The following is a 25,503-nucleotide window of genomic DNA, read 5'->3' as shown; positions in this document are numbered from 1 at the left end:
TGCTCCAGGGAGATCTCGGTGGAGAAGCTCAGCCTGGACAGCGATTCCCCTCTGAGAGCCGAGCCCCGGAGAGACTCGGAGCCACACACCCCGGTGAGCGGGCAGGGGGTCAGGCCGGGGTCAGGCTGGGGTAGGACCGGGGTAAGGCCGGGGTCAAATCGGGAAAGGACCGGGGTAAAATCGGGGTGAGACCAGGATAAGACCGGGGTAGAATATGGGTAAGACTTGGATAAGACCGGGGTAAAATCAGGGTAAGACCCCGCGGGGTAGTACCAAGATTAGGTCAGGGTCAAATCGGGGTGAGACCAGGATAAGACCGGGGTCATATCGGGGTGAGACCGGGGTCATATCGGGGTAAGACCGGGGTCATATCGGGGTGAGACCGGGATAAGACTGGGGTCATATCGGGGTGAGACCGGGATAAGACCGGGATAAGGCCGGGGTAAAATCAGGGTAAGGCCAGGGTAAAATCGGGGTTCGGACCGCGATGCAGCCGGCCTCTCTCGCAGCTCGTCGGCGCTCGTCGTTGACGAGGCCGGAATATTTACACTCCGAGGGGGAGGGGGGGCGCCGAGAGAGACTCGTGCTGGTGCAGAGAGCCGGCAGTAATTAACACGCAGCCCCTCCCCGCAAGGCCAGCCGGCAGATGGCTCGGCCAGCGTGACCACCGGATTCATTAGCGAGGAAACTAACGAGCACCGGGGGGGGGGGGGCAGGGTGAGGCGGAGAGGAGAGGGCAGGAAATTCACCTCCAGCCGCAAGCCGTTCTGCTGCGTTGTTGTGAAGGTCTCTCTCCTCCTCCACAGGGAGAGCGCGTGCCTGCTGTCGAACCCCTGTCCCCGCCCAGCCTTGCCGGGGAGCGGCCGGCCCGGACGCCCTCCCAGAGCTCTCAGAACAGGTATTACCCAGCAGGCCTCGGGGCAGGCCAGCTCGGAGAACGAGGCTCTTGCACCCCTGAGCCGGTGGATGACGTGTGTTTGTGTGTTTGTGTGTTTGTGTGTTTGTGTGTGTGTGTGTGTGAGTGAGTGAGACGGGCCGGAACCAGCAGGCAGGGCTCGTCTGGAGCTCTAGTCTGCAGTGCAGTCAGGCCAGTGGTGGAGGGTCCGTTCTGGCCCAGTTCAGAACCCTGGGGTCTAACGCACCAGACAAGGAAAGAGGGGCAGCAGCAGTAACCCGCTCATGTCAGAAACGAACAAGGGTGATTCTGGGAAGAGCAGCACAGGCCATGCAGCTTGGTCGCCCTTGCTTGCTTCTCCCCAGGAGTGTGTGTGTGTGTGTGTGTGTGCGCACGCATGTGTGTGTACCCTACCTCTCCTGGTCTGACCTGCACGTGTGTCTGTCTGCCCCACCAGCAAGCAGAAGAGAGCCCCCCTCTGCCTACAGGACTTCCGGCTGATTGCAGTGTTGGGCCGTGGCCATTTTGGGAAGGTAGGCCAGCCTCTGGGGACAGTCACACAGTCTGCTGTAGTGGATCTGTCTGGGCAGTGGGCTCTGGGGACAGTCACACACAGTTTGCTGTAGTGGATCTGTCTGGGCAGTGTCACACACAGTCTGCTGTAGTGGATCTGTCTGGGCAGTGGGCTCTGGGGACAGTCACACAGTCTGTTGTAGTGGATCTGTCTGGGCAGTGGGCTCTGGGGACAGTCACACAGTCTGTTGTAGTAGACCTGTCTGGGCAGTGGGCTCTGGGGACAGTCACACACAGTCTGCTGTAGTGGATCTGTCTGGGCAGTGGGCTCTGGGGACAGTCACACACAGTCTGCTGTAGTGGATCTGTCTGGGCAGTGAGCTCTGGGGACAGTCACACAGTCTGCTGTAGTGGATCTGTCTGTGCAGTGGGCTCTGGGGACAGTCACACAGTCTGTTGTAGTGGATCTGTCTGGGCAGTGAGCTCTGGGGACAGTCACACAGTCTGCTGTAGTGGATCTGTCTGTGCAGTGGGCTCTGGGGACAGTCACACAGTCTGTTGTAGTGGATCTGTCTGGGCAGTGAGCTCTGGGGACAGTCACACAGTCTGTTGTAGTGGATCTGTCTGGGCAGTGAGCTCTGGGGACAGTCACACACAGTCTGCTGTAGTAGACCTGTCTGGGCAGTGGGCTCTGGGGACAGTCACACACAGTCTGCTGTAGTGGATCTGTCTGGGCAGTGAGCTCTGGGGACAGTCACACAGTCTGCTGTAGTGGATCTGTCTGGGCAGTGGGCTCTGGGGACAGTCACACACAGTCTGCTGTAGTAGACCTGTCTGGGCAGTGGGCTCTGGGGACAGTCACACACAGTCTGCTGTAGTGGATCTGTCTGGGCAGTGAGCTCTGGGGACAGTCACACAGTCTGCTGTAGTGGATCTGTCTGTGCAGTGGGCTCTGGGGACAGTCACACACAGTCTGCTGTAGTGGATCTGTCTGGGCAGTGTCACACACAGTCTGCTGTAGTGGATCTGTCTGGGCAGTGGGCTCTGGGGACGGTCACACACAGTCTGCTGTAGTGGATCTGTCTGGGCAGTGAGCTCTGGGGACAGTCACACAGTCTGTTGTAGTGGATCTGTCTGGACAATGGGCTCTGGGGACAGTCACACACAGTCTGCTGTAGTGGATCTGACAGGGGGTGTGGGACTGAGTGTGTGTGCTTGGCCTGTCCCAGGTGCTGCTCTCGGAGTACAAGAAGACGGGTGCCATGTACGCCATCAAGGCCCTGAAGAAGGGAGACATCGTGGCCAGAGACGAGGTTGAGAGGTGAGATCTTCTCGTTCTGGACGAGCTACCCTGCTGTAGCACACACAGTGGCCTGCAGGGCGCCATCATTGTGCAGCCAGGTCAATTCAGAGTGAGCGGCTCTGCACCAGCCTGGCCCGGGACAGGGCACACAGTAACACAGTCTTGCTATAGTACTTCGATACTTAAAATGTATCATTTTAAGCACATACTAAATACATGTTTGTGTTTCCCTCTGATTCCTCCTCCTCTCTCCCTCTTTCCTCTCTCTCAGTTTGATGTGTGAGAAGAGGATATTTGAGACAGTGAACAGCTCTCGTCACCCGTTCCTGGTGAACTTGTTTGCGTGTTTCCAGACGCCGGAACACGTGTGTTTTGTGATGGAGTACACTGCAGGGGGCGACCTCATGATGCACATTCACTCCGATGTGTTCACAGAGACGCGCGCTGTGTCAGTACATCCCGTTGTCTGTGTCTGTCTGTGTCTCACTGGGCTCTTGTCTCTGTCTCTGTGTCCGTATTGTGTGAGTGTCTGTGTCTCACTAGGCTCTTGTCTCTGTCTCTGTGTCCGTATTGTGTGAGTGTCTGTGTCTCACTAGGCTCTTGTCTCTGTCTCTGTGTCTGTATTGTGGGAGTGTCTCTGGGTCTGTGTCTGTGTTGTGTGGGTGTGGGAGTGTCTCTGGGTCTGTGTCTGTGTTGTATGGGTGTGGGAGTGTCTCTGGGTCTGTGTCTGTGTTGTGTGGGTGTGGGAGTGTCTCTGGGTCTGTGTCTGTGTTCTGTGGGTGTTTCTCTGGGTCTGCGTCTGGGTTGTGTGGGTGTCTCTGGGTCTGCGTCTGGGTTGTGTGGGTGTCTCTGGGTCTGCGTCAGGGTTGTGTGGGTGTCTCTGGGTCTGTGTCTGGGTTGTGTGGGTGTCTCTCACTGGGCTCTCTTCTTTGTCTGCAGGTTTTACGCGGCCTGTGTGGTTCTGGGGCTGCAGTTCCTGCACGATCACAAGATTGTGTACCGGTGAGTACTAAGATTCCCTCCCTGTTTCTCATTCACGTCACCATCAGACTGCTGTCACACACTCTTCCTCTCCCTCAGTCTCCGCTCTCTTCTCACTGCTATTACACATGCTCTTCCTCTCCTCCTCCTCCTCTCCCTCAGTCTCCTCTCTCTTCTCACTGCTGTCACACACTCTTCCTCTCCCTCAGTCTCCGCTCTCTTCTCACTGCTATTACACATGCTCTTCCTCTCCTCCTCCTCCTCTCCCTCAGTCTCCTCTCTCTTCTCACTGCTGTCACACACTCTTCCTCTCCCTCAGTCTCCTCTCTCTTCTCACTGCTGTTACTCACACTCTTCCTCTCCCTCAGTCTCCTGCCTCTGTCACCGCTGTCCCTCACGGTGTCTTCCTCTCCTCCTCAGGGACCTGAAGTTGGACAACTTGCTCTTGGACACGGAGGGCTATGTGAAGATTGCGGACTTCGGCCTGTGTAAAGAAGGTGTGTGCGCGCCTGGCCATGTCGCTCGGTTCGACAGCCAGTGTGTCCTGTCCTGTCAGCTGGCTTGTCCCTCACTGCTGTCCCCTCTCTGCGTCAGGGATGGGCTACGGCGACCGGACCAGTACGTTCTGCGGGACCCCGGAGTTCCTGGCCCCCGAAGTGCTGACTGACACGTCGTACACGCGGGCGGTGGACTGGTGGGGGCTGGGCGTGCTGGTGTACGAGATGCTGGTGGGCGAGGTGAGGGGCCGTTTGTTTCTGTCGTCACGGCATTCGGGTCTCTGTGCTCATCTATCTTTTTGTCGTTTTCGGCGTTATTAACATACTGCGTGGAACTGTCGTGGCTTAACAGTCTGTGGAATTACAACCGTACCGACGCCCTGCCTGTGTTTCAGTCTCCTTTCCCAGGCGACGATGAGGAGGAGGTGTTCGACAGCATCGTTAATGATGAAGTCCGTTACCCACGATTCCTCTCCACCGAGGCCATTGGCATCATGAGACGGGTGAGGTTCTCCCCTCAGCCAACCACAGGCCGGCTTTGTGCCGTCAGCCACCTAAGAAAAGGCAAATCACACACCAGCTCCTGCGGTCGTGTTTCTTATTAAACGAGAACCCATTAGAAGAACTGAACAAAAGGTCAGAGATGAGGAGACGCTGTTCAGCGCACCGAGTTTGCTTGCCAGGGATTTGTCCCAGGATCTCATCCAGCTGTTTCTGTTATGGGCTTGAGCCACACAGCTGGACCTCCTCTTGGCCTGTGGGGGGTGGCCGTGGTCCACTAATGATTATTGTGTCGTCCCACTGATGCACTGTGGGTACTGTCTGTGTGCAGCTCCTGCGGAGGAACCCAGAGCGCAGACTGGGCTCCACTGAGAGGGATGCCGATGATGTGAAGAAGCAGCCCTTCTTCAGGGTAAGCATCTCACTGTCTAGCTCTCTCTCATCATCCTTGTTCGCTGTCTGTAAGCTCTCCCTCATTCTGCCCTCTGGTGTCTAACCTCTCCCTATCTCCGGGTTTGTGTGTCCACTGCCTGGATCTCTCTACATCACGCCTTCCCTCGCTGATCTTTATTTCTTATCTCCTCCTGGCTCCATCCATCTCTCGGGGGGTGGACTGGGAGGTGCTGAGTCTAACCTGTCTCTCTCTCAGGGGGTGGACTGGGAGGTGCTGAGTCTAACCTGTCTCTCTCTCTCTCAGGGGGTGGACTGGGAGGTGCTGAGTCTAACCTGTCTCTCTCTCTCAGGGGGTGGACTGGGAGGTGCTGAGTCTAACCTCTCTCTCTCTCTCTCAGGGGGTGGACTGGGAGGTGCTGAGTCTAACCTGTCTCTCTCTCTCAGGGGGTGGACTGGGAGGTGCTGAGTCTAACCTGTCTCTCTCTCTCTCGGGGGGTGGACTGGGAGGTGCTGAGTCTAACCTGTCTCTCTCTCTCTCGGGGGGTGGACTGGGAGGTGCTGAGTCTAACCTGTCTCTCTCTCTCGGGGGGTGGACTGGGTGGTGCTGAGTCTAACCTGTCTCTCTCTCTCTCGGGGGGTGGACTGGGAGGTGCTGAGTCTAACCTGTCTCTCTCTCTCTCAGGGGGTGGACTGGGAGGTGCTGAGTCTAACCTGTCTCTCTCTCTCGGGGGGTGGACTGGGTGGTGCTGAGTCTAACCTGTCTCTCTCTCTCTCGGGGTTGGACTGGGAGGTGCTGAGTCTAACCTGTCTCTCTCTCTCTCAGGGGGTGGACTGGGAGGTGCTGAGTCTAACCTGTCTCTCTCTCTCGGGGGGTGGACTGGGTGGTGCTGAGTCTAACCTGTCTCTCTCTCTCTCGGGGTTGGACTGGGAGGTGCTGAGTCTAACCTGTCTCTCTCTCTCTCAGGGGGTGGACTGGGAGGTGCTGAGTCTAACCTGTCTCTCTCTCTCGGGGGGTGGACTGGGTGGTGCTGAGTCTAACCTGTCTCTCTCTCTCTCGGGGTTGGACTGGGAGGTGCTGAGTCTAACCTGTCTCTCTCTCTCTCAGGGGGTGGACTGGGAGGTGCTGAGTCTAACCTGTCTCTCTCTCTCAGGGGGTGGACTGGGAGGCGCTGCTCCAACGGCAGGTGAAGCCGCCCTTCGTGCCTTCCATCGTGGGGAAGGAGGACGTCAGCAACTTTGACGAGGAGTTCACGACGGAGGCGCCCACCCTGACCCCACCCCGAGAGCCCCGCCCGCTCTCCCGCAAGGAGCAGGAGAGCTTCAAGGACTTTGACTACGTCTCCGACCTCTGCTAGCCCTGCTGCGCCTGGACAGAGGGGGCGCTGTCTGCCTGCCTGTCCGTCTCGGCGCTGCGACTGAGGGAGACTTTGGGCTGTGCGTCTGCCCCTGGACGCCTGGACCCTGGACTGTTCCCGGAGCGCTCCCTCCTCTGCTTCCCTGCGCACTGCCTTCGTCCCTCTCCCTCTCCGGACAAGAGGATGTGGATAAGTTCAGCGGACTCTCTGGAATGACATATTCCCACGCGCAGGCCGAGCTGCAAAGAAGGAGAGAGGGAAAGGTGACAGGGTTCGAGCAGAGACCCAGCCCTGGCGTGGCAGCTCGTGTGGCATGGGTCCTCAATGAAGGAGGGAGGCGGGAACTGAGCAGCACGGGGTGTGGTAGGCTGGTGGGCATGCAGTGTGCCTTTTCCGCCTCACCGAGGCACTCTAAACACTGAGAGAGAGGAGGAGGAGCAAGAGACTTCCGGTTATACTGTGATAGAGATGGTGAGGGGTGGGGCTGTAGCACCGACCGAAGCCTTAATGTTTCGAGAGCCGTCTTGCAGGGCTGGCATGTGTAGAGCGAGAGGTTTGCAGACTGAAGCCTGCAGCGCTGGAGGAACGAGTCCCTCTAATTATATTTTTAAAATGCTTTTAGTACGTGTGTGTGAACTGGGGGGGGGTTATCAAGCAGAGCGGATGAGCAGGACATGAAGGAGACACAACCAGCCGGGATCGGGAGTGGTCACTCCAGACCCGATTCTGAAAGTCCGGATCACGTGGAGAAGGAGTGGTCACTCCAGACCCGATTCTGAAGGTCCGGTTCATGAGGAGAAGGAGTGGTCACTCCAGACCCGATTCTGAAGGTCCGGTTCATGAGGAGAAGGAGTGGTTACTCCAAACCCAATTCTGAAGGTCCGGTTCATGAGGAGAAGGAGTGGTCACTACAGACCCAATTCTGAAGGTCCGGTTCATGAGGAGAAGGAGTGGTCACTCCAGACCCGATTCTAAAGGTCCGGTTCACGAGGAGAAGGAGTGGTCACTACAGACCCAATTCTGAAGGTCCGGTTCACGTGGAGAAGGAGTGGTCACTCCAGACCCGATTCTGAAAGTCAGGTTCACGTGGAGAAGGAGTGGTCACTCCAGACCCGATTCTGAAGGTCCGGTTCATGTGGAGAAGGAGTGGTCACTCCAGACCCGATTCTGAAGGTCCGGATCACGTGGAGAAGGAGTGGTCACTCCAGACCTGATTCTGAAGGTCCGGTTCATGTGAAGAAGGTGCGGATCATGTGGAGAAGGAGTGGTCACTCCAGACCCGATTCTGAAGGTCCGGTTCATGTGGAGAAGGAGTGGTCACTCCAGACACGATTCTGAGGGTCTGGTTCACGTGGAGAAGGAGTGGTCACTCCAGACCCGATTCTGAAGGTCCGGTTCATGTGGAGCTTGTGAAGGTTTGAAAAGCTCTGTTGTTATTACTTTACAGTAAGTGAAATTTTAGTTTCAGGATTTAAAATAATATTAATGATGATATTAACAAAGTTGTGTAAATTATACCGAGTACATTATGCAGAAAAAAACATTGTGGAAGTAGTGAAGGACTGAATGATTAAATTTGTATTTTTACTCTTAATTTTACTGTTTAATGTATCTTTTTTATAAAGGGCTTTTCTTACACAAGTGTGTTTAGTGTCACTGAGAAAACATACAGCAAACAGTCTCAGGAGTCTCAGGTGAACCAAAGATCCATGTCACCCCAAAATCAGCATTGTACCAAACTGTCCCCCAATAATGGGATCTTATTGAAACCCTTCCAAGAGGAGGTCTCCTGTTTCCTGGACTGTTTTCATTTAACCTTGGCCAGTTGTGCAGTTCATGGGGTTCATGTGGACAGAGGATTCAGGCTGGATTCATGCAGGGTTCACAGAGGATTCAGGCTGGATTCATGCAGGGTTCACAGAGGATTCAGGCCGGAGTTAAGTAAGGTGCAAAGAATTTATGCAGGGTTCACAAAGAGCACAGACAGGATTTACACAGGGTTCACACGGGGTTTACAAAGCATTTACACAAGATACACAAGGGGATTGCAAGATTTACCAGGTTTCAAGCTAGATTTATGCAGGGTTCACAGATGTTCATGTTGTATTTACACGGAAATTACAGGGGGTTCACAGTATTTACAGAGGGTTCATGTAGTATTTAAACAGGAATTACAGAGGGTTCACAGTATTTACACAGGGTTCATGCAGGATTTATGCAGGGTTCACACAGGATTTACTCAGGGTTCACAGGAGGTTCAGGCAGGATTACTCAGGGTTCACAGGGGGTTCACATGGGACTTACACAATTCACAAAGGGTTCATGCAGGATTTATGCAGCATTCACAGAAGGCTGGTTCCACAGTCTCTAGTCTGTATTCTCTCTCCTCTCACACAGTGTCCACAGTCTCCTGTCTGTAGCTCTCCTCTCACACATACAGTCCACAGTCTCCTGTCTGTGTCTCTCCTCTCACACATACTGTCAACAGCCTCTGTGGAGTGACAATATCTTTCCCCATAATTCTGAAAAAATTTCATCCGTGATACAACAGCACTAATAATAATGATTATAGATACAATGTGTTCTATAATTATACTCTGAAAAAAAATCCACGAAATATGTTGATTTTCTCAGTCCTCCATGACCACGTGAGGCGCTCTAACACGGCATATTACTCTTATTTTAAACAGTACAAAATACCCCAATACAGTGTTTATTTGTCTCCACAATAGTAGAGTGCATTCCTCTCATAATGTCAGTATCATTGTATTTATCGTCATCATTATCATGAGGGTTGTTTCTGGCGGTTCGTAAAAGCTACACAGTCTGGATATCTATGGCACCGGATAGTTAGTAGTGCAGTCATCCTCTATCCCAGCATGCCACAAAGGGTCGCTCTAGCTGTATCACCGAAGGGGAAAACTGCGGAGAGACTGTGCGCACTCGATGGTACCTCTCAGTTTTTCCAAAATGTCGTCGTTGGAGCAGAGACTCTCCCGAATCGAGGAGAAACTAAAACAGGAGAATAAAGAAGCGCGAAGGCGCATCGACCTCAACATCGATATGAGCCCGCAGCGTGCCCGACCCCGACCCAGTGAGTCTTGGAGCCGGTAGAGCCGGGAGCGGTGGTGGGGGTCGGCAGGAATTCGGGACAGGGACGGGGAGAGGGAGGGGAACGAGGAGGAGGGGAGATCGAAAATCTGTAGACATTTCTACACAAACCGCAGCGCCCGCCGGACCCTGGGTGCCGGACGGGTCCGGTAACTCGGGACCTGAAGCGGACACGAGTGAAGTTCGTCTCCGGTTTGCGGGTCTGGACTCGGACCTGCAGGCCGCGGCTCTGTGCCTGGTCGTCCAGTCGCGTCGCTGTCCGGTTTCTTGTTTTTTTTTTTCAGTTTCATTTCATTTTCGGGCTTAGTGGTTTCAAATGTGACCATGGAAGCGGCAGGGCGGCCCTGTCGCCTCCTGTAAACACCGCAGCCGTGACGGGACCGCCGTGGCGCGACCTTGTGACGGGTTAAGTTACGTTGCAGCTTCTGTCTTGGACTTGAGCACAAAGCTCAGCAAGACGCGTGAAAACATCCGTACGAGTGTCAGCTCCTGTCTCGCAGGCGTGTGTTTGAGAAGGTCTGTAGGTGGAGGAGCTGTCTTCACTCCGCAGAAGAGTGTCGGGATTCTAAACCCGTGTGTTTGGATTGGCTTGCGTGTGTCGGTCATCTGAAATGGAAAGTAGTCATTCGGCACGTGAAACGTGGTTGTCTGTCTGACAGTGCCATAGTTTACTGATATGCACAGAGCAGGACAGGGAGAGACAGGAGACAGGACAGGATCCCTCAGTTCTACATGTGCAATAGGACAGGAGACTGAGGAAGTAACAGAATCCTTCAGTGGGAAACGCACAGTAGGATAGTAGACACAGGAGCTAAAACACTGGCACCACAATTATAGATGAACACACCGAAGGAGTTGTTTCTTCTATCCCGCCTGCTGGGTTTGCTGATTGTAGAAACAGCATTTACTCGTGGGGTCACTGCGAGAGTAGCTGTGTGTGTACAAGTGATGTAAAGCGGTGCACACGGTGATTCCAACTGTGTATGCTGTAGTTTGCAGTGTGCATAGCTGTCTGTGGATATACAGTGTGTATATTTCATTATAACAGTGTGTAGCACTGTACATTATGCACAGCTGCTTATAGCAGACTGGACGGTGTGTGGAAGTGGAAAGTGTATCCAGCTGGTTATAGCAGACTGGACAGTGTGTATAGGTGGTTATAGCAGAGTGGACAGTGTGTGGAAGTGGAAAATGTATACGGCTAATTATAGCAGAGTGGACAGTGTGTACATCTGGTTATAGCAGAGTGGACAGTGTGTATAGCTGTTTATAGAAGGGTGGACAGCGTGTACAGAATTGGATAGTGTACGGCTGGTTAAAGCACTGGACAGTGTGTATAGAAGTGGACTTTGTACAGCTGGTTATAACAGTGTGGACAGCCTGTATGGAAATGGACAGTGTGTAAGGTGGTTATAGCCCAGTGGACAGTGAGGGTGGGAGTGGACAGTGTGTACAGCTGGTTATACCAGTGTGGACAGTCTGTATGGAAGTGGACAGTGTGTACAGCTGGTTATAGCAGTGTGGACAGTCTGTATGAAAGTGGACAGTGTGTACAGGTGTTTATAGCAGTGCAGTCCCTAAGTATTTGGACAGTGACACAATTTTGGTTGTTTTGGCTCTGTACTCCAGCACACTGGATTTGAAATGAAACAATGACTATGAGGTTAAAGTGCAGAATGTCAGCTTTAATTCAAGGGGATTTACGTCTATATTGGGTGAACCACATAGGAATCACAGCCTTTGTTATACATAGTCCTCCCATTTCAAGGGATCAAAAGTAATTGGACACATTAACATAATCTTAAATAAAATTGTCATGTTTAGTACTTTGTGGCAAATCCTTTGCAGCTGATGACTGCCTGAAGTCTGCGACCCATAGACATCACCAGAAGCTGGGTAACTTCCCTGGTGATGCTCTGCCAGGCCTGTAATGCAGCCATTTTCAGTTCCTGCTTGTTTCGGGGGCTTTTTGCCTTCAGTCTTGTCTTCAGTAAGTGAAATGCATGCTCAGTGGGATTCAGGTTGGGTGATTGACTTGGCCAGTCAACGTCATTCCACTTTTTGGCCCTGAAAAACCCCATAGTTGCTTTGGCAGTATGTTTGGGGTCATTGTCCTGCTGCAAGGTGAAGCGCTGTCCAGTGAGTTTTGTGGCATTTGGTTGGATTTGAACAGATAAGATGCTTCTGTACACTTCAGAATTCATCCTGCTGCTGCTGTTGGCTCACTTGTCTTTACTGGTGATGTGACTGCCTGTTCCACTGGTTCCACTGGCAGCCGTACATGCCCAAGCCACGACACTACCTCCACCATGTTTCACAGATGAGGTGGTATGGTTTGGATCACGAGCAGTTCCCTTTTTTCTCCACACTTTCCTATCTCCATCACTCCAATACAGGTTAATCTTCGCCTCATCTCTTCATGAGACCTTGTCCCAGAATTCTACAGGCTTTTTTATGTACTTTCTAGCAAACTATAAACTGGCCTTTCTGTTTTTGAGGCTTACCAGTGGTTTGCATCTTGTGGTGAACCCTCTGAGGTTATGCTGGTGTATTCTTCTCTTTATGGTAGTCTTTGACACATCTATGCCTACATCCTGGAGAGTGTTCTCGATCTGTTCAGCAGTCGAAAAGGGGTTTTTCTTCACGAGTGAAAGTATTCTTCTGTCATCCACTACTGTGGTCTTCCGTGGTCTACCAGGTCGTTTGCTATTGCTGAGCTCACCAGTGCGTTCTTGCTTCCTAACAATGTACCAGACAGTTGATTTTGACACACCTAATGTTTTGGCTATGTCTCTGATTGATTTATTCTGATGTTTCAGCCTCATGATGGCCTGTTTTACTGGCATTGACACTTCTGTGGTCCTCATGTTGAGAGACAACAGCAACAGACTCCGGATGCAAATGCCACATCTAGAATCAACTCAAGACCTTTTGTTAGGTCTCTTGTGCATGAACTAACGATGTAACGACACACAGAAACTGAGCAGCCACTTGTCTAATTACTTTTGGTCCCTTGAAATGGGAGGACTATGTATAAAAAGGGCTGTGATTCCTATGTGGTTCACCCAATGTAGATGTAAATCCCCTCGAATTAAAGCTGACATTCTGCACTTTAACCTCATAGTCATTGTTTCATTTCAAATCCAGTGTGCTGGAGTACAGAGCCAAAACAACCAAAATTGTGTCACTGTCCAAATACTTAGGGACTGCACTGTAGCTGTGTGCACAGTGTGTGGGGGAGTGGACAGTGTGAACAGCTGGTTATAGCAGAGTGGACAGTGTGTGTGGGAGTGGACAGTGCATCCAGCTGGTTATAGCAGAGTGGACAGTGTGTCCAGCTGGTTATAGCAGAGTGGACAGTGCGTGCAGTGTGCTCAGTAATATGTGTACAGTTGTGCAGCAGTGTGCACAGCAATGTGTGTGGCAGTATATACAGTTGTGCAGCAGTGTGTACAGTAATGTGTGTGTCTTCTCTCTCCTCTCCCTGTCCAGTCATCGTGATCCAGCTCAGTCCCGCTCCAGCCCCCTCCCAGCGCGCAGGTACCATTTCAATACATCCCTCACTCCGGCCACTGCAGCCCTATATCCTCTCTCTCTCTCTCTCTCTCTGTCCAGCCTGTCCCTCTCTTTCTCTCTCTCTCCGTCCAGCCTGTCCCTCTCTTTCTCTCTCTCTCCGTCCAGCCTGTCCCTCTCTTTCTCTCTCTCTCTGTCCAGCTTGTCCCTCTCTCTCTCCGTCCAGCCTGTCCCTCTCTCTCTTTTTCTCTCTCTCCGTCCAGCCTGTCCCTCTCTCTCTCCGTCCAGCCTGTCCCTCTCTCCCTCTCCCTCTCTCTCTCCGTCCAGCCTGTCCCTCTCCCTCTCCCTCTCTCTCTCTCTCCGTCCAGCCTGTCTCTCTCTCTCTCTCTCTCTCTCTCTCTCTCTCTCTCTCCGTCCAGCCTGAGATACATTCCTCAGTTTTATTTGCTATCTGCAGTGCAGCCCAATCCTGTTGCAGAACTGAGTCTGTAGTATTGAGAGCTGCACTGCTGCCTTCTGTGGGCTCCTGTTCCTCCAGCTCCACTCAGTATAGCTAATTCCTCACTCCAGCTGTTCCTCCACTCTTCCTCTCTTCCTTTCTGTCCTTCTCTCTGTCCAGACCATCCCTCAGTCCCCCTCCCTCATTCTTTCTCCTCTCTGGCGCCCCCTGTCTATGTGTGGGTGCAGTGGCGGGACTAGTGTGCGTGTTGGTATTAACCCCTGGTTTGCTGTATTGCCGAGACACTCAGCATGTCAGCTTCACAGCAGTGCATGGCGCCCTACAGACGCGTCTTAACTCCGCGTCACCTGCCTGCCCGCCGCCCCTCTGTGCCTTGAGCTCTCTCTCTCCCTCTGTCTGGATTGGATTTCCCCTTGGCGAGCGCAGGAGCTGTCCGGTTTCTCGTTGGCTCTCTGCGGCTGTACCCTCGTCCTGTTTGCGCGCGACTGTACTCTGCCGACAAACGATGGGTGTCATGGCGTAACCGGGGGCCGGTGTTTGCCAGCGCTGACTAACTGACTAACCGTGTCCTCGCTCTGCTGAGATCTGCGCCGGGAGTCGCCGAGAAGCGAGACTGCCAGCTCGGGGCCTGGCCGCGGCTCTGCACGAGCTCCCTGTGAGCCGCCGGCGCTCCAGGGCGGAGAAGCGGAGCACAGAGCGGTCGAGGAGTCTCCCTGTTGTAGCCTTGGGGGGGATGGGCTTGAGCGCGTTGCACAGGGTTCAGCACACCCGTACTGGGCTGTCCTGTACGCAGTGGTCTTCAGAGTGCTGTGCAGCACACATATGCACCCCCCACCCACCCTTGGGTCAGCTGAGAAAGCTAGTTATTCTGTCTACTAAGTGTGTGTCAAGCAATCAGTTTGTGGTTTCAGTAAAGAGTGAGGCTGTCAGGAACAAAAGCAGTGGTCAAGAGATTGATCACATGGCTCGGCAGCTTGTTCCACCCTCCCACCACCGTCCGGGTAAAGAAGTGCCTCCTGTTCCCTCTCAGAGTGACCCTTATGGAAACGGGGACCTCTTGACGAGCGTTCAGAGGTTGGGGTGGCAGAGTTCTCGCGCGCTGTGTAACTGCATCCTCGCGGACTGAGCTGAGATCGCCTGGTGCATGCTGGGACATGCTAACACTCACTGCTAATTTATTTTTTGTTTTACTTAATAGTTCAGTTTTCTTTTAACTGCCTTTTAATACAAAGATTAACAGACAGCAGTCCGAGACTCTCCAGGCCGGACTGTGAGCTGGATTAGTTACTGAGATTATAATCAGACTCATACTGTTACTAACAGAGCCGTACTCCATACTGTATTGGACTGGACTGACTGTACTGTGAGCTGGGTTAGTTACTGAGATTATAATCAGACTCACACTGACACTGACAGAGGAGTCTGAGACTCTCCAGGCTGGACTGGACTGACTGTACTGTGAGCTGGATTAGTTACTGAGATTATAATCAGACTCACACTGACACTGACAGAGCAGTCTGAGACTCTCCAGGCTGGACTGGACTGACTGTACTGTGAGCTGGATTAGTTACTGAGATTATAATCAGACTCACACTGACACTGACAGAGCAGTCTGAGACTCTCCAGGCTGGACTGGACTGACTGTACTGTGAGCTGGATTAGTTACTGAGATTATAATCAGACTCACACTGACACTGACAGAGCAGTCTGAGACTCCAGGCTGGACTGGACTGACTGTACCGTGAGCTGTATTAATTACTAACTGATAATTAAATCAGACTCCACTGACAGAGCAGTCTTGAGACTCTCCAGGTTGGAGTGGACTGACTTTACTGTGATCTTAATTAGTTATTTACTGAGAATATAATCAGATTCGCACAGTGTCCTGTTGCAGATGGTGTTTCTCGAGCTGAGTAAGGAACTGAAGGACAAGTTTGATCTGTTGACTGACAGGCTGTGCTCTGTCTCTCCCTAAAACCCCACTTCCTGCCTGTCTTCCTGCTGCCCGTCCCCACCTCCCTCCCTTCGCCCCCCGCTGCCTCTCCCTCTCTCTCCCCAGCTCTCCAGCTCCCCCTGGCCAATGACGGGGGCAGTCGGTCGTCATCATCAGAGAGCTCCCCCCAGCACCACTCCCACCCGAGCCGCCCGCGCCACATGCTGACTCTACCCACTCCCCCCTACAGCCTGCAGAAGAGCTTGGAGAAGTAAGATTCACCTGGGTACTTGCACCTGAACTAGACTCAAAGTCAGGCCTGGTAGTTCTCAGCAGTGTGATCCACTCCAGGTTTTACAGTGTCGTCATTCAGACTCCCAGCACACAGCAGGTTGATCCACTCCAGGTTTTACAATCAGATGTAGCGTATTTGAATAAACCAGAACATGTATGGGGTATGTTGTGATTATAATTTTAACTAAATGTGAGTAGACAGAAGTGAGGTTTAAATAAAGTTGTTCTCTATCTGCTCTTTTTTCCTCTTTTTCTGAAAAAGCCCTACATTAGCAAATCTTAGAATGGATCAAAGTGTTGTTCAGGGGGAGCTCATTCCTTTTAACCCATGACTGTACTTTGGATGTATCAAAGAAGATAAAGGTTCTCATTCCAGCTCCTCTGTATCTTCACATTAACACCCCATCATCATCCTCAGACCTGTAGAGTAACTATAGAGACTCTCAGTCCAGCTCCTCTGTATCTTCACATTAACACTCCATCATCATCATCCTCAGACCTGTAGAGTAACAGTAGAGACACTCAGTCCAGCTCCTCTGTATCTTCACATTAACACTCCATCATCATCATCCTCAGACCTGTAGAGTAACAGTAGAGACACTCAGTCCAGCTCCTCTGTATCTTCACATTAACACTCCATCATCATCATCCTCAGACCTGTAGAGTAACTGTTGAGACACTCAGTCCGGCTCCTCTGTATCTTCACATTAACACTCCCATCATCATCATCCTCAGACCTGTACAGTAACTGTAGAGACACTCAGTCCAGCTCCTCTGTATCTTCACATTAACACTCCATCATCATCATCCTCAGACCTGTAGAGTAACTGTTGAGACACTCAGTCCGGCTCCTCTGTATCTTCACATTAACACTCCCATCATCATCATCCTCAGACCTGTACAGTAACTGTAGAGACACTCAGTCCAGCTCCTCTGTATCTTCACATTAACACTCCATCATCATCATCCTCAGACCTGTAGAGTAACTGTAGAGACACTCAGTCCAGCTCCTCTGTATCTTCACATTAACACTCCATCATCATCACCCTCAGACCTGTAGAGTAACTGTAGAGACACTCAGTCCAGCTCCTCTGTATCTTCACATTAACACTCCATCATCATCACCCTCAGACCTGTAGAGTAACTGTAGAGACACTCAGTCCAGCTCCTCTGTATCTTCACATTAACACTCCCATCATCATCATCCTCAGATCTGTAGAGACACTCAGTCCAGCTCCTCTGTATCTTCAAACTCCAAATCATCTGTAGAGTAACTGTACATCCCTCACTGTGTATCCCGTACTGTGCAGCAGTGTGTTGTGCTCTGGGTGAGCAGTGCTGTCCCTCTCTCTCTCGCGCAGTGCGGAGATCGACCAGAAGCTGCAGGAGATCATGAAACAGACGGGATACTTGAAGATCGACGGCCAGGTCAGTGCCAGGAGCTCCTGCGATTGCACAGCAGGTCTTTTGGTCCAGCAGGGCTCAGGATGTGAGAGACGGGGTGCTGTTTGGTCTCGGCCTGTGGAAGTGTCTCCCGGCATGTTCCCTTGGGTCTTGGCTCCTCGTCTTGTCTCCAGTTGGCCCTCGGCCCCCAGCAGGGCTCTGCGGAGACCCTGACGTGTTGATGGCCGAATTATGGCTGATCGTGGTCTGGTGGCGTTTAGACGCATCCTTTGTCCATAGGGATGCTGGACAGTAGCCATTGTGCATTTTCCAGCTGGCAGGTATTGATTGATCGGTTTATTAATTGATCGATTGGCTGCGAGAAGCTTTGTTGGCGCCAGTTTGGTTTGGCATCTCTGTGGTTGGGTGAGCCGGTGCGGAGCAGATGGGTGACAGTTTCTGACGGGCCGTTGTGATATCATTGCTCGTTTCTGATGATGTCGTTGTTGTGTGCGCCCCAGAGGTACCCAGCCGAGGTCAGTGACCTCATCAACGAGGGGGAGATCGGCAGCGGCACCTGTGGACAGGTGTTCAAAGTGCGGTTCAAGAAGACCGACCACATCATCGCCGTCAAGGTCAGCACACACACGCTGGGAGTGAGAGAGCCCCTCACTGGGAGAGAATGAGACGCTCAGTGAGAGTGAGAGTGAGAGAGCCAGCCCATCTCTGTGGGGGAGATTGAGAGGGAAAGGCATTCAGCTTGGGAAAGTGAGACAGAGTGAGCCCTTCACCTGGGGAGAGTGAGTGAGAGAGAGAGAGATAGACAGTCAGTCTGAGAGCCCCAGATTAGAATTGACAGGAATAAATCTGAATCCTGTTGCTCTCATTCTTATCTTTGTAACATCGGTGACTGATGTCAGGCTTGATTTTACTTTCAATTGTTTTAGCAAATGCGGCGGACGGGCAACAAGGACGAGAACAAGAGGATCCTGATGGACCTGGATGTGGTTCTGAAGAGCCACGACTGTCCCTACATAATACAGTGCTATGGCGCCATCGTCACTAATGTGAGCAGAGACAGGCGCCGGGGGGGCAGAGATGGGTCCTAGTGATGGGTGGAGCCTGGCCCTGGGGGGTGGAGTCTGAAACGAGTGGGTGGGGTATAGGCAGGCATTGTGGGGTAGGAAGAGACTTGCAGAGGCACAGTGGGGGGTAGGTGGAGACCTGCAGACCTGATTTAAGATTTTAAATTTGGACACCATGTGAAACTACTGCTCTCATTTGGTCTTTTCCTCTTTCTTAACACAGTATATATACATGTGAACTTGTGTTTGTTTCTCTCTGTATTCTCACTGCATGTGCAGACGGACGTGTTTATTGCCATGGAGCTGATGGGGACATGTGCAGAGAAGCTAAAGAAGAGGATCCAGGGACCCATCCCTGAGCGCATCCTGGGAAAGATGACCGTAGCCGTGAGTGTCTCCAGTGTCTGTGTGTAGATAGTGAAGGCCCTGCTGTATCTGAAGGAGAAGTGTGTTCTCTCTCTCTGTCTGTGTGTAGATAGTGAAGGCCCTGCTGTATCTGAAGGAGAAGTGTGTTCTCTCTCTCTCTCTGTCTGTGTGTAGATAGTGAAGGCCCTGCTGTATCTGAAGGAGAAGTGTGTTCTCTCTCTCTGTCTGTGTGTAGATAGTGAAGGCCCTGCTGTATCTGAAGGAGAAGCATGGTGTGATCCACAGAGATGTCAAGCCCTCCAACATCCTCCTGGATGCCAAGGGCCAGATCAAGCTCTGTGACTTCGGCATCAGTGGCAGGCTGGTTGACTCCAAAGCCAAGACCCGCAGTGCTGGCTGTGCAGCATACATGGCGGTGAGTATGCCAGTGAATTCTGCACTCCATAATACTGTAAACTGTGCTTAAACAGTTTTGGACATTAGAAACCTGCGTGTTGGGTGTTAGTAAAATTGTGGAAATTGTGCATAGTGTTAATATTTTATCTCTGAGTGACCTGCTGTGTGTACAGTGTGGGTCCCCTCTGCGTGACCTGCTGTGTAATGGTGTGGGTGCCCTCTGCGTGACCTGCGGTGTGTACGGTGTGGGTGCCCTCTGCGTGACCTGCGGTGTGTACGGTGTGGGTGCCCTCTGTGTGACCTGCTGCGGGTGCCCTCTGTGTGACCTGCGGTGTGTACAGTGTGGGTCCCCTCTGTGTGACCTGCGGTGTGTACAGTGTGGGTCCCCTCTGCGTGACCTGCGGTGTGTACAGTGTGGGTCCCCTCTGCGTGACCTGCGGTGTGTACGGTGTGGGTGCCCTCTGTGTGACCTGCGGTGTGTACGGTGTGGGTGCCCTCTGTGTGACCTGCTGCGGGTGCCCTCTGTGTGACCTGCGGTGTGTACAGTGTGGGTCCCCTCTGTGTGACCTGCGGTGTGTACAGTGTGGGTCCCCTCTGCGTGACCTGCGGTGTGTACAGTGTGGGTCCCCTCTGCGTGACCTGCGGTGTGTACGGTGTGGGTGCCCTCTGTGTGACCTGCGGTGTGTACGGTGTGGGTGCCCTCTGCGTGACCTGCGGTGTGTACGGTGTGGGTCCCCTCTGTGTGACCTGCGGTGTGTACAGTGTGGGTCCCCTCTGCGTGACCTGCGGTGTGTACAGTGTGGGTGCCCTCTGCGTGACCTGCGGTGTGTACGGTGTGGGTGCCCTCTGTGTGACCTGCTGCGGGTGCCCTCTGTGTGACCTGCGGTGTGTACAGTGTGGGTCCCCTCTGTGTGACCTGCGGTGTGTACAGTGTGGGTCCCCTCTGCGTGACCTGCGGTGTGTACAGTGTGGGTCCCCTCTGCGTGACCTGCGGTGTGTACGGTGTGGGTGCCCTCTGTGTGACCTGCGGTGTGTACAGTGTGGGTCCCCTCTGTGTGACCTGCGGTGTGTACAGTGTGGGTCCCCTCTGCGTGACCTGCGGTGTGTACAGTGTGGGTGCCCTCTGCGTGACCTGCGGTGTGTACGGTGTGGGTGCCCTTTGTGTGACCTGCGGTGTGTACGGTGTGGGTGCCCTCTGCGTGACCTGCTGTGTGTACGGTGTGGGTGCCCTCTGTGTGACCTGCTGTGTGTACGGTGTGGGTGCCCTCTGTGTGACCTGCTGTGTGTACGGTGTGGGTGCCCTCTGCGTGACCTGCGGTGTGTACGGTGTGGGTGCCCTCTGCGTGACCTGCGGTGTGTACGGTGTGGGTGCCCTCTGTGTGACCTGCTGTGTGTGCGGTGTGGGTGCCCTCTGTGTGACCTGCTGTGTGTACGGTGTGGGTGCCCTCTGTGTGACCTGCTGTGTGTGCGGTGTGGGTGCCCTCTGTGTGACCTGCTGTGTGTACGGTGTGGGTGCCCTCTGTGTGACCTGCGGTGTGTACGGTGTGGGTGCCCTCTGTGTGACCTGCGGTGTGTACGGTGTGGGTGCCCTCTGTGTGACCTGCTGTGTGTGTACGGTGTGGGTGCCCTCTGTGTGACCTGCTGTGTGTGCGGTGTGGGTGCCCTCTGTGTGACCTGCGGTGTGTGTACGGTGTGGGTCCTCTCTTGCGTGACCTGCTGTGTAATGGTGTGGGTGCCCTCTGCGTGACCTGCGGTGTGTACGGTGTGGGTCCCCTCTGCGTGACCTGCTGTGTAATGGTGTGGGTGCCCTCTGCGTGACCTGCGGTGTGTACGGTGTGGGTCCCCTCTGCGTGACCTGCTGTGTAATGGTGTGGGTGCCCTCTGCGTGACCTGCGGTGTGTACGGTGTGGGTGCCCTCTGCGTGACCTGCGGTGTGTACGGTGTGGGTGCCCTCTGTGTGACCTGCGGTGTGTACAGTGTGGGTCCCCTCTGTGTGACCTGCGGTGTGTACAGTGTGGGTCCCCTCTGTGTGACCTGCGGTGTGTACAGTGTGGGTGCCCTCTGCGTGACCTGCGGTGTGTACGGTGTGGGTGCCCTCTGTGTGACCTGCGGTGTGTACGGTGTGGGTGCCCTCTGTGTGACCTGCTGTGTGTACAGTGTGGGTCCCCTTTGTGTGACCTGCTGTGTGTACGGTGTGGGTCCTCTCTTGCGTGACCTGCTGTGTGTGTACGGTGTGGGTGCCCTCTGCGTGACCTGCGGTGTGTACAGTGTGGGTGCTCTCTGTGTGACCTGCTATGTTTTCTCAGCCTGAGAGGATAGACCCCCCTGACCCCAGCAAGCCAGACTACGACATCAGAGCTGACGTATGGAGTCTGGGCATCTCGCTGGTGAGACTCTCCTCCTTCAGCCTGTCTTCGCTCTGTGCTCGTCTCGCTGGTCTGGCGCAGTGCTTACGTGCAGAACCTCACTCTGTCCCTCACCCCCTCAGGTGGAGCTGGCGACTGGCCAGTTTCCCTACAAGAACTGCAAGACGGATTTTGAGGTGCTGACCAAAGTTCTCCAGGAAGAGCCTCCCCTGCTCCCTCTCAGCATGGGCTTCTCCCTGGATTTCCAGTCCTTCGTCAAAGACTGGTGAGGGGACCGGCCCACGCACGGCACCAGTTCAGCCAGTCGGTCGCTGCGACAGATGTGCTGATCCGTCTCTCCCTCTGTCTTCACAGCCTTACAAAGGATCACAGGAAAAGGCCAAAATACCACAAGCTGCTTGTAAGTAGTGTGTCTGATGTCTTTTTTTCCACACCACTCGGCCTGTCTGTGTTAACCTCAGTGTCTCTCTCTCTCAATTCAATTCAGTTCAATTCAAGGTGCTTTATTAGCATGACCAATGGGTACAATCAGTGTTGCCAAAGCAAATAAAAGTAATGATATTTACATTAAACAAAACAAAAAATAAAAGTAAATTAAAATCTACAGACATATTACAGACATTTACAACAAAGACATATTATAAAATATTGACGTATACTGTAGACATCTCTCTCTCTCTCTCTCTCTCTCTCTCTCTCTCTCTCTCTCTCTCAGTGGTAGTGTACAGGACTGTCTGTATTAACCCCAGTGTCTCTCTCTCTCAGTGGTAGTGTACAGGACTGTCTGTATTAACCCCAGTGTCTCTCTCTCTCTCAGTGGTAGTGTTCAGGACTGTCTGTATTAACCCCAGTGTCTCTCTCTCTCTCAGTGGTAGTGTTCAGGACTGTCTGTATTAACCCCAGTGTCTCTCTCTCTCTCAGTGGTAGTGTACAGGACTGTCTGTATTGACCCCAGTGTCTCTCTCTCTCTCAGTGGTAGTGTACAGGACTGTCTGTATTAACCCCAGTGTCTCTCTGTCTCTCAGTGGTAGTGTACAGGACTGTCTGTATTAACCCCAGTGTCTCTCTGTCTCGCACAGGAACACAGTTTTATCCGGCGCTATGAGGTTCTGGAAGTGGATGTGGCGGGCTGGTTCCAGGAGGTGATGGAGCGGACAGAGTCACCGCGCACCAGTCAGCTGTACAGCCAACAGCACCTGCATTCGCTGTTCAGCAGGTAGCCAGGAGGGGGCAACACGGAGAGAGGCACAGGGAGGGTGGGTGGGACCCGACGGACAGACAGACACTCACTGGTGGTGACCGAGTGGCAGTGAGCACAGACAGACGGACAGACACCTGCAGACTCATCCTTGTGTCCTCTCTCTGAGCGTGGGTCTATAATACAGACAGGTGTTTCTCCTCTCTGCCGAGAGGCTCGACATTCAGGTGTCGGATAGCTTTGCAGGCACGTCAGTGCGGCGCCAGGATTGCCAAAGCGAACAGAATGGTGCAATAGACAGTACACACAGAGGATGAAGTCATCTGTTTAAGGATGACCTGGAGATCCAGGGGAATTATACAGAACACTTTGACAGGGGTTGTCAACAGGCACACACAGAGTGTAGAAATGGCCAGCAGTCCAGGGTCTTCAGACAGCCTCTCTCGGTCTGTGACAGGTTGTGTTATACAGAGTATACAGAGGCCAGTGATTGTTCATCTCTCACAGACACAGCTGGGCACTCTCCTCTACAGTGAATGTCCAGCTCTCTCACACACAGCTGGTCATTCTCGCCTACAGTGATTGTCCAGCTCTCTCACACACAGCTGGGCACTCTCCTCTACAGTGAATGTCCAGCTCTCACACACACAGCTGGTCACTCTCATCTACAGTGATTGTCCCGCTCTCTCACACACACAGCTGGTCATTCTCATCTACAGTGATTGTCCAGCTCTCTCACACACAGCTGGGCACTCTCCTCTACAGTGAATGTCCAGCTCTCACACACACAGCTGGTCACTCTCACATACAGTGAATGTCCAGCTCTCTCACACACAGCTGGTCACTCTCACATACAGTGAATGTCCAGCTCTCTCACACACACAGCTGGTCACTCTCATCTACAGTGATTGTCCCGCTCTCTCAGACACACACAGCTGGTCACTCTCATCTACAGTGATTGTCCCGCTCTCTCACACACACAGCTGGTCACTCTCACATACAGTGATTGTCCAGCTCTCTCAGACACACACAGCTGGTCACTCTCATCTAAAGTGATTGTCCAGCTCTCTCAGACACACACAGCTGGTCACTCTCATCTACAGTGATTGTCCAGCTCTCTCAGACACACACAGCTGGTCACTCTCACATACAGTGATTGTCCAGCTCTCTCACACACACAGCTGGTCATTCTCATCTACAGTGATTGTCCAGCTCTCTCAGACACACACAGCTGGTCACTCTCACATACAGTGATTGTCCAGCTCTCTCACACACACAGCTGGTCATTCTCACCTACAGTGATTCTCCAGCTCTCTCAGACACACAGCTGGTCACTCTCATCTACAGTGATTGTCCAGCTCTCTCAGACACAGCTGGTCACTCTCCTCTACACTGATTGTCCATCTCACTCACACACAGTGCTGGTCACACAGCCTTCAGAACCTGTAGCAGCTCTAACAGTTGTGTGGGTCAGGGGGTGCAGTGTTTCTGCTGCAGAGCTGTGTCTTGTGTCAGTACACTGGGGACCCATGTCTGCATCAGGGCTCTGAGCGCTTGCTTGCTCCGGCACCGACCTGGTACAGCCTTGCTCAGTGCGGTCGTGAAATGTTTCGCTGTTTGCGGTACAGGATGTGCTTTCTTTGTCTTTTCTGGCTCTTTAACAATGAGCTTGCGTCCCACTCGGCGCTCTGCGGCACTGCTGCGGCAGAGGTGGTCTGGAGCGAGCCCCGGTGCGGGAGGGTGAGAATACCCCTCCGGAGCTGCGGACGAGCTGGGCTGACCTTGCCTGCGGAAGACAGGGAGGGACTGGGTGGGAATGTGAAAGACAGGGGAGCTTGTGAGCTCCAGTGGGAGGGCGATCGCACAGCCCGGGAGCCTGGCTCTGCAGGAGGGCGGACTCTGTCTCCTCCATCTCCTGCTCTGTGGGTTTAATCCAGCCTCCCTGTCCATGGGCAGAGGGAACAGGAGTGAGGGCTTGGAGCAGCCTGTTGCAGAACCGTGAGAGATGAGCACCTCGAGAGAGAGAGCGGCAGCCTGTCTCTGGCAGAGAGAGAGGTCACAGCGGCCTGGAGACTCCCACTCTCCTCCTCTCTCTCTACAGTATCTCCTTTTTTTGTTTGTTTCCTCTCTCTTCTCAAGCTCTGTGCTGCTGCCGCCTCCCCCCACAAAAATAACAAACACCTGATTTCTTTTTTGATTTCTTTAAAGAATTCATTGAAGGTACACCAGTAAGGCAGTTAGAATAGAAGACAGTCCAGCAAATCTGTATCTTCACATTAACACTTCATCATCCTCATCATCCTCAGATCTGTAGGGTAACTGTAGAGACACTCAGTCCAGCTCCTCTGTATCTTCACAGTAACACTCCATCATCATCATCCTCAGACCTGTAGAGTAACTGTAGAGACACTCAGTTCAGCTCCTCTGTATCTTCACATTAACACCCCATCATCATCATCCTCAGACCTGTAGAGTAACTGTAGAGACACTCAGTTCAGCTCCTCTGGATCTTCACATTAACACTCCATCATCATCATCCTCAGACCTGTAGAGTAACTGTAGAGACACTCAGTTCAGCTCCAAATCTAGAACTGGAATAACTCTTGTAAATGTTATAATTAGACCTGGAGGGGGCTTTGTAATTCCACTGTTGCCTTGTTACAAAGTATGCTTTGTACACTTGTGGTTTTAAAGTGTTGCTAGGCAGATTTTCCCATTCGGATCACGGTGCTGGGATGGAGAGGACTGAAAAGGAGAGAGAAGTCTTGATGAAGGAACAGGGCATGTCGACCCAGTGGGAGGGAAAGGGAGAGGGCAGAACCGAAGGGAGTGGTATTTTAAAAGGGCAGAAAGCAAGAGGGAGGAGGGGAGAGCAGGAGTGGAAAGCTGGGATAGATGAAATGCAGAGAAACAGAACGTGTGAGAGGGAGAGAGAGAGGAGACAGGAATGAGCAATGGAT

General features: G+C 52.9%; 2 protein-coding genes across 7 annotated transcripts in view; both read left to right on the top strand.

Annotated features, from left to right (window-relative positions):
- Positions 1–8,032, top strand: part of LOC148820710 (serine/threonine-protein kinase N1-like) — a 47,811-nt gene extending 39,779 nt beyond the window's left edge. For all 5 annotated transcript variants that reach the window (XM_088933054.1, XM_088933057.1, XM_088933055.1 and 2 more), the window contains exons 12-22: positions 9–93; positions 807–898; positions 1,353–1,428; positions 2,638–2,729; positions 2,983–3,159; positions 3,651–3,713; positions 4,113–4,189; positions 4,287–4,429; positions 4,585–4,692; positions 5,022–5,102; positions 6,235–8,032. In XM_088933054.1, coding sequence (XP_088789180.1) covers positions 9–93; positions 807–898; positions 1,353–1,428; positions 2,638–2,729; positions 2,983–3,159; positions 3,651–3,713; positions 4,113–4,189; positions 4,287–4,429; positions 4,585–4,692; positions 5,022–5,102; positions 6,235–6,438 — 1,198 coding nt within the window. In that variant the 3' untranslated portion in view covers positions 6,439–8,032. The remainder of the gene's footprint in view (positions 1–8; positions 94–806; positions 899–1,352; positions 1,429–2,637; positions 2,730–2,982; positions 3,160–3,650; positions 3,714–4,112; positions 4,190–4,286; positions 4,430–4,584; positions 4,693–5,021; positions 5,103–6,234) is intronic.
- A 1,368-nt stretch (positions 8,033–9,400) lies between these two features.
- Positions 9,401–22,587, top strand: map2k7 (mitogen-activated protein kinase kinase 7). 2 transcript variants are annotated; one of them, XM_088932986.1, is made up of 12 exons: positions 9,401–9,532; positions 13,042–13,089; positions 15,582–15,726; positions 17,111–17,177; positions 17,654–17,767; positions 18,080–18,199; positions 18,497–18,604; positions 18,819–18,998; positions 21,286–21,366; positions 21,468–21,610; positions 21,700–21,745; positions 22,425–22,587. In XM_088932986.1, exons 1-12 carry the CDS (start codon positions 9,409–9,411, stop codon positions 22,563–22,565), a joined length of 1,317 nt encoding a protein of 438 aa, XP_088789112.1. In that variant the 5' UTR covers positions 9,401–9,408; the 3' UTR covers positions 22,566–22,587. The 2 variants fall into 2 exon arrangements, with proteins under 2 accessions (XP_088789112.1, XP_088789113.1); XM_088932987.1 differs by lacking the exon at positions 13,042–13,089.
- The last annotated feature ends 2,916 nt before the right edge of the window (positions 22,588–25,503 follow it).

The sequence above is a fragment of the Atractosteus spatula genome, chromosome 14 (assembly GCF_055471065.1).
Source record: "Atractosteus spatula isolate fAtrSpa1 chromosome 14, fAtrSpa1.hap1, whole genome shotgun sequence".
NCBI lineage: Eukaryota > Metazoa > Chordata > Actinopteri > Semionotiformes > Lepisosteidae > Atractosteus > Atractosteus spatula.
This window is presented reverse-complemented; position numbering and strand designations above follow the sequence as displayed.